This window comes from Halichoerus grypus, chromosome 1 (genome assembly GCF_964656455.1).
Source record: "Halichoerus grypus chromosome 1, mHalGry1.hap1.1, whole genome shotgun sequence".
NCBI lineage: Eukaryota > Metazoa > Chordata > Mammalia > Carnivora > Phocidae > Halichoerus > Halichoerus grypus.
In genome coordinates, this window is record NC_135712.1 from 200,726,255 (window position 1) to 200,740,645 (window position 14,391).

Genomic DNA, 14,391 nt, shown 5'->3' on the forward strand with positions numbered 1-14,391 from the left:
AGGCATTAAGGAGTGCGCAGATCTCAGGTGTTAACTGAATAAATGTTTGGAGTATGTTCCTGTTTGTTCTAAGTTCTGGTCTCCTGAAAGTTATGGGGTTGCTTATGACATATTCTGTAGAGAACTAGTTTCCCATGTAGCAAAGGATGTATTCATGGTTTTTATTAAGCCCTCAAGGGCGTGGTGAGTCCCCACCTGCTTGGATGGGAGTCCTCTGCATGGTTTTAGCTAGCTGGGTCCTGCTCCTTGTACTCCGCATGTCTGCCTGGAGCTTTGGAGCTTAATTTCACAGCCTCTGCAGTTCCGAAGAGAGGATCACAAGAGACCACAACTGGGAGCAAGAATGAAGTTAGGGCATGAGAAATATTCCTTCTCTTCTGCTTCTTCCATTTGCTGCTGCTGTCCCCTCTTCCACTTTGTTTTTTAATTTTTTTAAAAGATTTTTTTTATTTGAGGGAGAGAGAGAGAACAAGCCAGGGGAGGGGCAGAAGGAGAGGGAGAAGCAGACTCTCCACTGAGCAGGGAGCCCAATGCGGGGCTCCATCCCAGGACCCTGGGATCACGACCTGAGCTGAAGGCAGACGCTTAACCGACTGAGCCACCCAGGCATCCTGTCCCCTCCACTTTGTTAACAAACATCTGTGCTCCTACTGGGAGGAAGGCAAGTGAGATTTATTGTATTAGGCACTGGCTCTTTACCCTCTTTCTCCGGCTCAGTGTCCCAGCGTCTCTCTCTCTGGCTTGGTAAAATAGACATCACTGGTCCCACTCCCCAAGTTTTCAGTCCTGTAGGTCTTGGGCGGGCCTGAGAACTACATCTCTTACAAGCTCTAAGTGATGGTGCTGCTGCTCTGGGCACCACTGCTCGGCATGAACACGAGTACAGAAGGCGTCCTCCTCTTGACACCGTGACATGGAAGTGGCACACAGCACTTCCACTCACCTGTCAGTGGTGGGAACTCGTTATGTGGACCCCCTTAGAACTGGACGCCCCCTCCCCGCCACTAGACAAGAGAAGCAGGAATCTTGGTGATCCGCTCCTGACTCTGCTACACCCAGCAGATGCAAAGACCCTATCCTGCAAAATCGCTCTGTGACGGCCCAGGGCCTGGCATCCGCCACCATTTCTTTCAGGTGCAACCATCCGATCGGTGGTCCGTGGAAGAAGAGGAATGCCTTTCCTTTCTCAGGACTCCCCCAAGACTCCTTATTCCAGTCTTAGATCCAGCACAAACGTTAGTTTCCTAAAGACATCTTCCGGGATTCCCTTGCCTTACTCTTCCTTTTCTGTGCTTCCTACATCTTTTCAGATTCTCAGATCAACATAACTTGCAAACCTTTCCAACGCACCAAGCCTGGGGGACCAAGGGTGTGTCAGAGGCTGGGCGACAAAGGTACCCTCAGAGGTCCAGAGACTGGGGGCACCGTCCCCATCTTAAAGCAATTGGGGGTGCTTTCATGGAGTTGGCCACCCTGGAGGCAATCGCAGATCCCGGGCTCCGAGGCCATCTTCAAGGAACAGGCACGAGGTGTGGGTGGCGGATGCAGGAGAGGCGCCCTTGGGTGCCGGGGGAATGTCCGGGGCGTTGTCCCGGGCTGGCGCGACCGTCACGCGCCCGGAACTCCATCACGTGCTGGAGGCGCCCTTGCTCGCGGCAGGGTCGCCATCACCTGCCGGGGCTCGCGGCACTGTGTCTGCCCCGTTAGGTGGCACCTCCCGGGCCTCATGGCCGCCTTGCCGTTCAGCCGCAGCGCTGGGCCTGGAGCCTCGGGGCCCTGGGCCCTGAGCCGCTGCGTCCTGCTGCTGCTGCCACCGCTGCTGACCTCGGGTAGGGCGGCGCCTCCTCCGCCACCGGGTGTCCCTCCGTCCGCCCCGTCCGCCACCTTCCCCGTACCCACCCCACCCCCGTTGCGCTCCCCTCTGCCCCCCATCCCCCCCGTCCCCGCACTTGAGCGCGGACTCCAGCGCGTGGCTAGCTCTTTGGCCCCCTGGGACTCTGTGCCCCCCACCATGGTCCCCTGTCCTCCACTGCCACCCCCCAGGATGTCGCCAGACTCCTGCCCGCCCCGCCCTGGCCTCCTCCCTCAGGCACCACGCGCCCTGCCACCTCCTGGGGACCAGCAGTGCCGAGGACCCCCGCATCTTCTCCCGACGCGCAGCCACCTCCTCCCCCGTCCACGCCCGCGGGCATCGTGGCTGAGACCCGAGCCCCGCTCCCCCTTCTCCCGCCGCCGCAGGTCGCTGCGCATGCACTGCGGGCCGGCCTCCCGTGGTCTCCCTGCGCTGAAACCCGGCTCCCACCGGCCCTCTTCATCCCCGGCCTCTGTTCCCCCTGGCGCCCCGCTCGCCGCTGCTTCATTCACCCCGAAGACGCAGGCCCCCCGGTGCTGTCTCCCTTGACGGCCTCCAGCCCCCAGGGGCCCCTCCGGGCCCCACGGCTCGATACCGTCCTCCCCCGTTTCTTCAGCAGAGACTTCCCTCCTGTTCGAGGTCAGCGCGCTCACCCTGCTCTGCGCTGCAGGCCCTCCGCGCGCTGGGCTCCCTCCGTCAAATTCTTGCACATCTTCATCCTCTCCCTCTTTGCTGTAGTTTCTTCTCCCCGTCCCTTCCCCCTCACTGCCAGATTTCTCCAAGTAGCAGTTTCCACTTCATGCTTCCGTCCAGGGCTTCCTCACTGCCCCCCGAATCCTTGGCCCATTCCTGCCGCGTCCCCGACCTTTCTACCACTTCCTCCGTTTTCATTTTTTCGAGGCCCTTGGCTTCTCAGGCCGTGCCTCCCGATTCTCCTCTGCCTCAGGATGACTCTCCTGCTCCCCGCGTGCTTCCCAGGCCAGCCATGCTCTGTTCATTGGTGTTCCCTGTGGTGCTGTCTGGGTTCCCTTTTCACTCGCCCCGGGCACTGAGCTGCATGCAATTCCTGTGATGCCGCCTCACGGAGCAACGGATCTGCAAGTGCAGCCGCCTGCTCCATGACCTAGAAACGTCTCAGCTCCCTGGGGTCCACAGCCGAGCCTCTCATCTTCCTATAAACTGGGTTCTCTTACTCTGTTCTCTAAGGCGGTGGATAGTAGGCACTCCTCTCTAAAAGCAGAAACTGGGGGTCATCCTAGACGGAGCCATCTGCCTGCATCCCACATCCAGCTCACCAGGTCTGTTCTCACTGCCGCCTCCTCATTTAGCCCACCTCCTTTCTTGCTGGGTCCTGCAGAGGCTCTGGTGGGATTGGACTGCCTGCAGTCTTGTCACCTTCCTACTTACTCTTCACCCCCCAAGCCTGACTATGTCACCCTTCCACCGGCCTCCCTCCTCCCAGAGGGTCTCTTGGCTTCTCGGCCTGGCTTATGAGGCCCCTCGTGATTGACCCCTGACTCTTCCTCCACGGCATCATTTCTTGCCATCCTTGGCCTTGTCCTTTATTCTCTGGAGGCCCTGGCATACACCGTGGTGTTTCTTTTGCAAGGAATGTCATTGTCACTTTTCTGCTTTTTCCTTCTTTCCGTCCTTAAGATCCGTCCTCCTCACTTCTCAGGAGCCTCCTGTCCCCCACTTCGTCTGGGCTGTCCTGAAACCTGTGGCCTTGTGCTTGCATTGATCTCACACAGGTGGTTTTTTTTTTTTTTAAAGATTTATTTATTTGACACAGAGAGAGAAACAGCTAGAGAGGAAACACAAGCAGGGGGAGTGGAAGGGAGAAGCAGGCTCCTGGCTGAGCAGGGAGCCCGATGCGGGGCTCGATCCCAGGACCCTGGGATCATGACCTGAGCCGAAGGCAGACGCTTAACGACTGAGCCACCCAGGCGCCCCACACAGGTGGTTTTGTTTACCTCTGTCTCGGCTGCTGGACAGCGTGTTATCTGTTTGATACACTCTGTCCCCCCACCGGTCTTGGCTGGGAGTGGAGTGGGAGCTTAGGGAATATTTGGTGAACTAACAAATGAACTAATTCGTGATCTCTTGCTTCATCTCTGTTCCCCTTTTCTCCTCCAGGTTATAAAGAAAACACTTCCATACCAGGTGAGTAGGGTGAGCCGCTGCTTCAGAAAAACCTCAGCTGCTGGGAGGATGTGTTCTGAAGGGGGTCACAGAGATAGTGTTTCCGGGTCCGTAGGAAGCAGGAATTTAGTCTGAAGGGCCTGCTTGCTAAAGGGCCTTTTTCCTTAGACGTCAGGTATGGTGGGTTAGGTTGCTCACTGGTTCATGGGCTTCCAATGTCATAGGTCCTCTCTGATTGGTTATGAATTGTTTGGTTGATTAAATTAGTTATTCCTGCTGATGTCCGTGCCCTGCTGCTCTTCCCCCTCCTCACCCTCCTCTCAACCTTTCTTGTATGTTCAATGTGTGTCTCTGCTTGTGCGTGTTCTTGTCAAAATACATATTGTGGTTTTGTGGGCATGTATTTTTAACTTACATAAATGGTGTATACTCTAGATCCCTTTCTGTCTCCTCCTCTTTTCACCAGTTCCATTAAAAATTTTTTTTATTTGGAAATAATTTTAAACTTACAAAACACTGCAAAAATACAGCTAAGTCAAGGAACACATATGTAATTTTTTCAGAATCAGTTGAGGGTAATATAGTCTGACTCCTAATCTCTAAATACCTAGGCATGCTTTTTTCTAAGACTATTCCCTTAGATAACCACAGTGTCAACTGATCAACTTCACTTATCACTTATCAACCACTTCTCAACTTCAAAAATGTACATTGATACAGTGCTTTTATCTACTGTCCATAATCTAACGTGGCCAGCTCCCTGCATTCCTACCAGCCATTCGTAAAGGTGTAATATTGTTACAGACATACCAACCGTGTTACCATGCAGCTTTTATATCTTTTTGCCAATTTTTTATCTAATAGATAAAAAAAATGGCTTCTTGATTTAATTGACATTTTTCTCATTGTGAATGGGTTTCAGCATGTCTCAATATGCTTTTGGCCTCTTGAGTTTCTTCTTCTAATAAATTGCCTGTCCTTCTCCTTTGCATATTATCTGTTCTTTTTTTTCTTGTTGATTTCCTAGAGCTCCTTGTATATTCCTAATAAACGTCTTGCATTGATTTTCGATATTGTAAATATTGCCTTCCAATCTGTCATCTGCCAGTTAACTTTATTCCCAGGGTAAAAAAAAAAATCCTTGGGGCACCTGGGTGGCTCAGTCGTTAGGCATCTGCCTTCAGCTCAGGTCATGATCCCAGGGTCCTGGAATCGAGCCCCACATCGGGCTCCCTGCTCAGCGGGGAGTCCGCTTCTCCCTCTCCCACTCCCCCTGCTTGTGTCCCCTCTCTCGCTGTGTCTCTCTCTGTCAAATAAATAAATAAAATTAAAAAAAAAATCCTTGATTTTGATGTAATAAAATTAATCAATTTGATGCTTTTATGGTTTGTTTTGAGATTTTTTCTAGGGAGCCCTTTCTCGCCCCATGTCATATGGCCTACTGTTAACTTTAGAGTTTCACTTTCCTATTTAGATCTCCAAGTGCTCCTAGGGAGGAATCCAGTTTTGTTTTTCTTAAATCTTTTATAGTGAGTCAGTTTTCCCAACACCATCTACTCAACATCCATCCTTCACCCACTGATGGTGGTGGCTCCTTTATTTACATTAAGTTCCTGTGACCCCAGAACAATCTCAAGCTCTCTATTCTTTTCCATTGCTTCATTTGTCTGTCCTTGTCAATATGACACTGTTTTTGCTGTTATGACTTTGATGTGTGTCTTCTTTTTTAAGATTTTATTTATTTATTTGAGAGAAAGAGAATGAGAGACAGCACATGAGAGGGGGGAGGGTCAGAGGGAGAAGCAGACTCCCTGCCGAGCAGGGAGCCCGATGCAGGACTCGATCCCGGGACTCCAGGATCATGACCTGAGCGGAAGGCAGTCGCTTAACCAACTGAGCCACCCAGGCGCCCCTGATGTGTGTCCTGATACCTGCTAGGACAAGTGTCCCTTTAAGTTCTACTTTTTCAGAGACTGAGCTATTCATGGACTTTTGTTTTTCTACTTCAATTTTGGAGTAAGTTTATAAAGTTTCCTAAAATTCTAACTTGGAAAATGACTTTATCGATTAGTTTTGGGAAAAAGTACATCATGAAATGTTTAGTTGTTTATTTAAAAGCAAGGGATGTCTCTCCATTTATGCTACTCATTTTCAGTGTCCTTTATTAGGGTTTTATTTATTTTTTTCTTTATTAGAGTTTTAAATATATCACCACAGAAATCTGGCATAGTGTTGGATAAGTTAATTTCTTGGCACTTATGATTTTTTGTTATTGAAGATAAGATATATTTTGAATATATTTTCTAGTTGATTGTGCTGGAGTAGAAAAGTGTAATTGATTTAAAAAGTAAGTTGTTGAAGTATTATATACACACCCAAAAGTACACAAATTTTAAGTGTCCAGCCTAGGAAATTATCACACAGTGAACCCACCTGTGTTACTTACTGTCTTGGTCAGAAAGTAGACCTATACCAGCCCCCAAAATCTCCCTTATGCTCTCTCGTTTACTTCCCCTGCCCTCCTCCCACAAAGTACCATTATTCCTGGCTTCTGACTGTATAGAATCTTTTTGCCTGTTCCTTAATGTTATATGGTATTTGCTGTAGGTTTGTGGTCTCTAACTTCTTTAAAGTTAAGGATTTCCTTTCTGTTCCAAACTAAGTAAGAGGTGTTTTTGTTTGTTTGTGGTTTTTTTGGTCATAAATAAGTGTTGAATTTTTCAAATTTTTTTTCTATGTCTTTTGAGAAGAGCATATGATCTTTCTCTTTAGAGAAAAAGAACCATTTATGTGGCAAATACACTGAGGGCTTTTCCATTGTGGGACCACCCTTGCACTCCTGGGACAATCTCTACATGATCGTGGTGCATTATTTTTTTCAAAATATAATGCTGAGTAATATTTTATTTAGAAATTTTTGCATCTGTGTTCTCATACAGCCGTACCACTTGATTGTGTTGGAACTTCGTGCAGACAAAGACTATAAGCTGTGAGTTGGGGGGCCTCTGTGGGCTCTGTGCTGAGGCTCTTTCTTGAATGGCCTGTGTAAAGATTTCTGACACAGAAGTCTGGAAATTTTCTCAGCTACGAGTAATGTGAGGACAGAGGCCTTCTGCATCTAAGAGATGCAGCAAGCATTATGGCCCTTCAGGAACATGGCCTCGGGACTTAGGCCAGACACAAGAGAATGCATGGCTTGTCCCGGGGCTCCTTCTATGCTTCTCCCTTGTTTTGGGGCTCCCTGCTAATTGCTCCCTGTTGTCTCAGTATCTCTCTCTCTCCCCTGTGATGTCTTTATGTCTCTGTCTTGAAGCCTTGTATCTCTGTCACTGTCATTTTTTGTCTAGCACGGTGCCTCTGGGCAGGCCTCTGTCCTTCTCTCACCCTGTCTCCCCATCTTTGAAATGGGGACAAGCCCCTGGTTTACAGCTTTGGGCACATTGTCCTGGGGTGGGGGGCATCTTGGTCTCAGTTGTTCTCATCCTCCAATATGTGGTCACTGTGTCTCCCTGGCACATTGTTCCTGAAGTTTGTGGCAGACCCTGGTGGTCAGAGGACTTGGACGTGACCCGCCATTGGCCCTGGGAGGTGAGCCTCCGGCTGGAGAATGAGCACATATGTGGAGGGGCCCTCATTGATCTCAGCTGGGTGGTGACTGCTGCCCACTGCATCCAAGGGTGAGTGTGGCCCCTGTGTCCCCGGCCTGGAGACCCGGGGCTGCCATGGGCCTAGCGCATCCCCCTCATTTCCTCTGTGAAACAGTGTGGGAGTCGGGAGGTGAGGGGGAGTAGGAAGGGATATCCAGAATGGGGAAGAGTCCTGCTCAGGGCCTCACTGGAGCCCCAAGCAACAAAGACTGTATCCTGAGCAGGGCAGCAGGAAAACCCAGCAGACACCCCCTACCCCTCAGACGCCCCCCACCCCTCACGCACATGAGAACATACACGTATACCCACACCTGCGTGCTTGCGTACACTGCACACAGATGAGGCCACCTTGAATCAACTTGGACAGTGAATGGGGCGGCAGTCAGTCATATCTCTGACCCTGAGAGCCTCCAGGCTGGATTAGCAAGATGGAGTGAGCAGAGCAAATCAGGCAGGGCTTCTGCCAAGGGAGAGGGTCTTCGGTGGAGGTAGGAGCATCGTGTTGTTTGCGAACCTGACATCTACTAGCCGGGGCTGTATGTCTCCTTGTAGCACCAAAGAATACTCAGTGATTCTTGGCACCTCCAAGCTGAAGCCCTTGCAGGCTGCCTTGATCCCTGTGAAGGACATCGTCATGCACCCCAAGTTCTGGGGCCGGACGTTCATCGTGGGGGATGTTGCCCTTCTCCAGCTGCTCAGCCCTGCCACCTTCAGCAAGTTCGTGCAGCCCATCTGCCTCCCGGAGCCCAGCTACGACCTCAAGGTTGGGACCCAGTGCTGGGTGACTGGCTGGGGCCAGGTTAAACAGCGCTTCTCGGGTGAGCACGATGGGTCGAGGGTGGGGTGCAGAACCACAGAGGGGGCACCGCCTTCTTTCTGGGGCCTTGCCGGCCGGAGCCCTTCATGATGCCTCTCAGGAAGCTTGTGGCTGTTACCTCCGGGCCCTGGTTCTTTGGATGTGTTAGGACTCACCTCATGTGGAAACCATTCTCATGGTTTACACCACTGCGCTTGCTGTGGGCACCTCTCCCAGGTCTAGCAGCACCTGGGCTGGGCATGATCTTCTGCGTCTTACGGCAGCTCAGAGTCAGGGAACCCCACATTTACTCGCCCACTCATTCATTCACCTGACAAGCCCTGAGCGTCTGCCGCACACCAAACCCTTCACGTCGGTAACACGTGTCTTACCTGCAGGGCACTTGTCACTGAGTGTGGGTGGGGGCCCAGGCTGATGAGGAAAGAGGCAAAGACTTTGGCAGGTGATCTTGAGATCAAGCTGGGAGGGATCTGGGATGAGCTCTGGGCAGGGGGTCTATCTGAGATGCCAGAGGAGGGGAGCGAGTGTAACCAGGTGACAGAGGGCACAACCAGAGGCCGGAGAGAAGCAGGACGTGGTTGGGGTCTCAGTTTGTGGGTGGTTGCATTGAAACTTGGATCGTAGTCTGCTTGGTTCGGAAGCCAAAGCTTCCCAGAGAAAGGGATCTGGAAAGAGAGCCTGAGAGGGTGAGGGGCTTGCCAGACATGGTCCCCACTGCAGGGGGACAGACCGGTGAAGCAGGGCATGGGGGTGAGAAGGGGCGTGGCTTGGCTGAGTCTCAGAAACGGAGGCCACGGGGCCCTGGGAAGAGGCCAGGGCTGAGTGGAGTGAGGCGTCCTTTCTCACCCCGCTGGGCTCCCCCACAGCGAACTCCACGCTGACCGCGGAGCTGCAGGAGGCTGAGGTGTTTATCATGGACAACAAGAAGTGTGACCAGATTTACCGCAAGAAGTCCTCCATCCCCCACCTCGTCCCCCTTGTCCTGGGGGACATGATCTGTGCCACCAATTATGGAGAAAACTTGTGCTCTGTGAGTCTCTGGGAGGTCCTGGCAGCTCTTCGGTTGGGAGCGACTCCCAAGGTGTAGGGGGGAGTTCCCGGGGAGGCGTTTGCTTGGCTTCCCTCTTTGTCACCATCACCGGGTAGTGCTCTGCTCCCATCTTCCTTCCCCTGGGACTTTGATTTTGCCTGATATTCTGGGATGGGTCTACAACTGAGGAGCTGAAGGAGGAGCTGAAGGATGTAGTGAGATCCTCAGGGAGTGAAAGAATCTTCCAAGAGAAGTCAGAGGGTGGGCATCCTGGGTCCTCTGGGGTCCTGGGTCCCAGGGGGGCCCAGAGCTTCCATTATTCTTCTCTTTTTACCTAGGGGGATTCTGGGGGCCCATTGGCTTGTGAAGTCGAGGGCAGGTGGATTCTGGCTGGGGTGTTGTCCTGGGAAAAAGCCTGTGCCAAAGCAGAGAACCCAGGCGTGTACACCCGTGTCACCAAATACAGCACGTGGATCAAGAAGCAAATAAGCAGTGGGGCTCTCTCAGGCCCCCAAACCTCCGCCTGGTTCCTACTCCTGTTCTGGCTGCTGCAGCCCCAGATGGATCCCTGATCTCCCCTCTCTCTTCTTCTTCCTGCTTTGCCTCTGCTGTATGGGTCCAGATCAAGGTTAGACCAAGGTCATGTGTCTATATTCAACAAGAGTCAAGGTGGGGAAAGAGTGGCCCCTGGGAGATGGGGCTCTGCGTTGGCATCCCAGTGGGGAGGGATGTGGTGGATGACTAGGCCTTGGGTGACCAGGAGAAGGGAAGTGTGGTCTAGAAGGGCTCTGGAGTTGGGGACCAGGATAGTAGGGATTAAATTTGTACAAATGTGAGCTGGCTCTGTTCTCTTTTCTGGGTGACCCTGGGGGGTTGAGGGTGGGTGGGAGGACAGGGCCTCCTGGAATGAATTCTGTCAGCAGGCTCCCCAGAGTGGAGGCTGATGGTTTTTACGATATCACTAGTGCAGGGGCATAGGAAAAGGGCCTGGGCCTGAGACCTCAGTTTCCTCATCTGTAAAGTGGGCCTGCTCCAAGGGAGCAGCTGAAACATGCCTCATAGGCTGACTGTAGGAAGGACTCACCTAAAGTGCTCCAAATTTAGCTTTCTTTCTTTCTTTCTTTTTTAATGGCACTAAAAACTGCTTACAAAAGTATTACGTGTTCATCATCTATGTTTTTATCTTTAAAATTTTTTAAAAAAAATTATAGGCAATATCTGAACACATTCTTGTGATTTACTGAAAATATTCAGAAATACATATAAAGATTCCGCCCCCCCCAACCACCTCCCACCACCAGTGCTGCTCCCTTCCCCAGGAGTAATCTGTAGGCATCCTTAAATAAAATGTCTTTATGATTTTTAAAAATAAGTGGGATTTTATATGTCTTGTTAATAATCCACATTTTAAAAAAATTACACATGTTGACAAACTTTCTCCGTCAATACCTAGAGCTAGGCATCATGTGACGTTACTGCACGTGTTCTGTGTGGCTGGGACATGGGCTCTGTAACCTGGACCAGGTGTTAGGCTGTTTCGGACTCGTCGGCCTGGTGGCAGGGCTGCGTGCATGTGGTGGGGCGGGGGGAGGGCACTCTGAAACATTTCTGCACCTCTCTTCCTGGGAGTGGGCTGAGGGCAGGACAGTCATTGAAGGACACAGAAATTTTTTTTTTTTTTTTAAAGATTTTATTTATTTATTTGAGAGAGAGAGAATGAGAGAGAGCACAGGAGAGGGGGGAGGGTCAGAGGGAGAAGCAGACTCCCTGCCGAGCAGGGAGCCCGATGCGGGACTCGATCCCGGGACTCCAGGATCATGACCTGAGCCGAAGGCAGTCGCTTAACCAACTGAGCCACCCAGGCGCCCCTAGGACACAGAAATTTAATCATTTTGTATGAGTACGATCAAAGAGTATTCCTCCCCAAAGCTGAGCCAGTTTACATTCATACCTACAGCATGGGAGAGTGAACATTTCCCCTTTTGCTAAAGATGGATATTATCAATCTTTAAAAATGTGCCCAATCCAATGATAGAATGTTATTATATCATTGCTGTTTTAATTTGTATTTTTCTGATTGGAAAAGTATCTTTTCATGTGTTTGTTGACAAAAAGATATGCCTTTTCTCTAGTAAATCCTCTATTCATATGCTTTGCCTATTTTTAAGATTGGGTTGCTTTTCTTTTTCTTAGGAAAGTTTTTATCTGTTCTGAATACTAAGCCTTTGTCAATTATTTTACAAACATTTCTTTATCTTTTAGAAATATGTGGAATGGAGGGAATGATAGAAGTTTACCATAAAGACCTTTAAAATTTAAATTTATCATGGAGTCAAGGGGTGTCAGGGTGGCTCAGTAGGTTAAGTGTCTGCCTTTGGCTCAGGTCATGATCCGGAGATCCTGGGATCGAGCTCCACATCGGCTCCTTGCCTGGTGGGAAATCTGCTTCTCCCTTTGTCTCTCCCTCCCCCTGCTTGTGCTCTCTCTCTCTCAAATAAATAAACCTTTTTTTTAAAATAAAATTATTATGGAATCAAATCAGTCAGTCTTTACTTACTTTATGGGTTTTGCGCCTAGCTGAAGGTGGTCTTTCCATCTCCAGATTATAAAAGCTATCTTCCCATGTTTCTTTTTATTTCGATACATTTATTTTTTATGCGTAACTCCGTAATCCATTTGAAATTTCTTTTTGTGTGTGGTGTGAGGTGGGGATCCAACTCTATTTCCAACTGGAGGGCCAATCCCATTGATACTATTTCTTGTAGCGCCTGTCTTTTTCCTGCTGATTTGAATATCTGCATTTATAATAAGGAAATCTTAATATATCCATGTGTATGTTTTTGAAACCTCTGTTGTTTTCCCACTGATCTGTTTGTCCCTGGGTTAGTGCTGTACTGTTTCAAACAGCTTTCGGTTATGTTTTGTTAAATGGTAGCAAAAGGTCTCTTTCAAAAAAAAAAAAAGCCTAATCTACAGAGTTTATCTTCCATGTAAACTTTACAATCAGTTTGTCAGTTTTCATTAAAGATACTATTGGTATTTGAATTGAAATTAGATAGGCAGACTAATTTTACAATGTTGAATTCCTAACCAGGGGTATGGTATATGTCTCCATTCATTCGGCTCTTCTATTCATGGATGTCTGGAAAAATATTGAGTTTATTTCTAAGTATTTTGCAAATTTTGGTTATATTCATTGTGGATGATATCTCCTCCCATTATATTTTTTTCTAATTTTATATGTTAGGTATTTTAAAGCTGCTGATTTTAAAAAAACATAGTGATCTTGATTCTTGGTCATCTTGCAAAACTGACTTACTTAATTCAGCAGTTTCTCAGTGGATTCTTTTGGCTTATTTTTGGCTAATCAAATGCCCTAAAATGGTGAGAGCTACGTCGTATCCTTTTTGAAAATCCTACCATTTATTTCTTTTGTTATCTCATTGCCTGTGACCCCTAACACAGTGTAAAATAGTGGCGGTAATGGTGGGGTCCACGTGCTGACCTTGACCTCAGCCTTCATGTGCTTCACAGATATTTACTAGGAACCTTCCCTGTGCCAGGCACTGTTTTGGGCCTTGGTGACACAGTAATGAACTATTAAGATGATTATATGGTTTTTCCTATTTAATTTGTTCACATAATGAAATTCATTACTAGATCTCAGTACATTTCTTAGAGAAATCCCGTAATACACTGCGGATTCCATTTGCTGGCATTTTATTTAGAATTTCTGCCCTAAAGTTGGATTGGTCTCCACTTTTCCTCTCTGCTCCACCATTTGTTCAAGTTTGGTGTCATTGCGGTGGTAGCCTCTTAAACCATGTTGAGAAGCTTTCTAGTATATTCCTATGCCCTAGAGCAATTTATACAATGCCAGCATTATCTGTTCCTGAGGTTTGGTAGATTGTGCACATAAAACTCACTGGGCCTGATAGCTTTTTTTAAGGGACAGACAAATCTTTGACTATTTAAAAAATATCTTGTATAGTTATTGGCCTAGTTGGGTTTCCCACCTCTTTTTGCATTAATTTTAGTATAGAAAATCACTTTACTTTAGCTTAGATTCTTACATTTCGAACTGATGGATAAAATTTGAACCTATGGCCTCTTTCCCATTTCTAATATTATTTATATATGTATTCTTTCCCCTTTCCTAATTATTAAAGATTAGAATTGCCAAATTTTTGTCTATTTCATAGGTGTTTTAAAAAATCCATCTGGTAGGGATGCCTGGGTGGCTTAGTCGATTAAGTGTCTGACTTGTGATTTTGGCTCAGGTCATGATCTCAGGGTCGTGGGATCCAGCCTGGTGTTGGGTCCATGCTCAGTGGGGAGTCTGCTTGAGATTCTCTCTCCCTCTGCTGCTCTCTCTCTCTCTCTCAAAAAAAAAAAAAAAAAAAATCTTAAAAAAAATCCATCTGGTATACCTTATTGGTTAGCTTTATGGTATCCATCCTTCCCTCATATTACCCCAGGTCCTGGTCTGCAGCCCTCCCACTCTGCCATGCTGCTCATGTTCTTCAGGGTGAAGCTGTCACACTCCCAGCTCCCAGGAGTCTGACCTGGGAGTTAGCATAGTCCAGTGCCCCGGCCAGCTGGCTCCAGTTGGGTTACCCAGCCAGCATAAGGCATGGTTAGAGGAGAGACATGCACACTCTTTCTCTGAATGTGGGTGAGAAAGCAGAAGGACATGGGCTGTTGGCAACCATTTTTTAGAAATTTTTATTTAAATTCCAGTTAGTTCACATACAGTGTGAGATTAGTTTCAGGGTACAATATAGTGATTCAACACTTCCGTACATTGCCCAGTGCAGTTGGCATCCATTTCTCAACAAGGGGACCAACTCAGGAGGAAGCTGCTACCACTGAAGAGAGGACACAAGTTTTAAGCCTATTTGAG

At 48.7% G+C, this 14,391-nt stretch overlaps 1 protein-coding gene across 1 annotated transcript; it reads left to right on the top strand.

Moving 5' to 3' along the window:
* Positions 1-1,726: 1,726 nt before the first annotated feature.
* LOC118545442 (serine protease 45-like) lies at positions 1,727-10,281 on the top strand. Its single transcript, XM_078059311.1, has 6 exons — positions 1,727-1,829; positions 3,989-4,015; positions 7,524-7,671; positions 8,194-8,459; positions 9,325-9,488; positions 9,827-10,281. The coding sequence occupies exons 1-6, from the start codon at positions 1,727-1,729 to the stop codon at positions 10,058-10,060; spliced, it is 942 nt and encodes a 313-aa protein (XP_077915437.1). The 3' UTR covers positions 10,061-10,281.
* Positions 10,282-14,391: the final 4,110 nt, after the last annotated feature.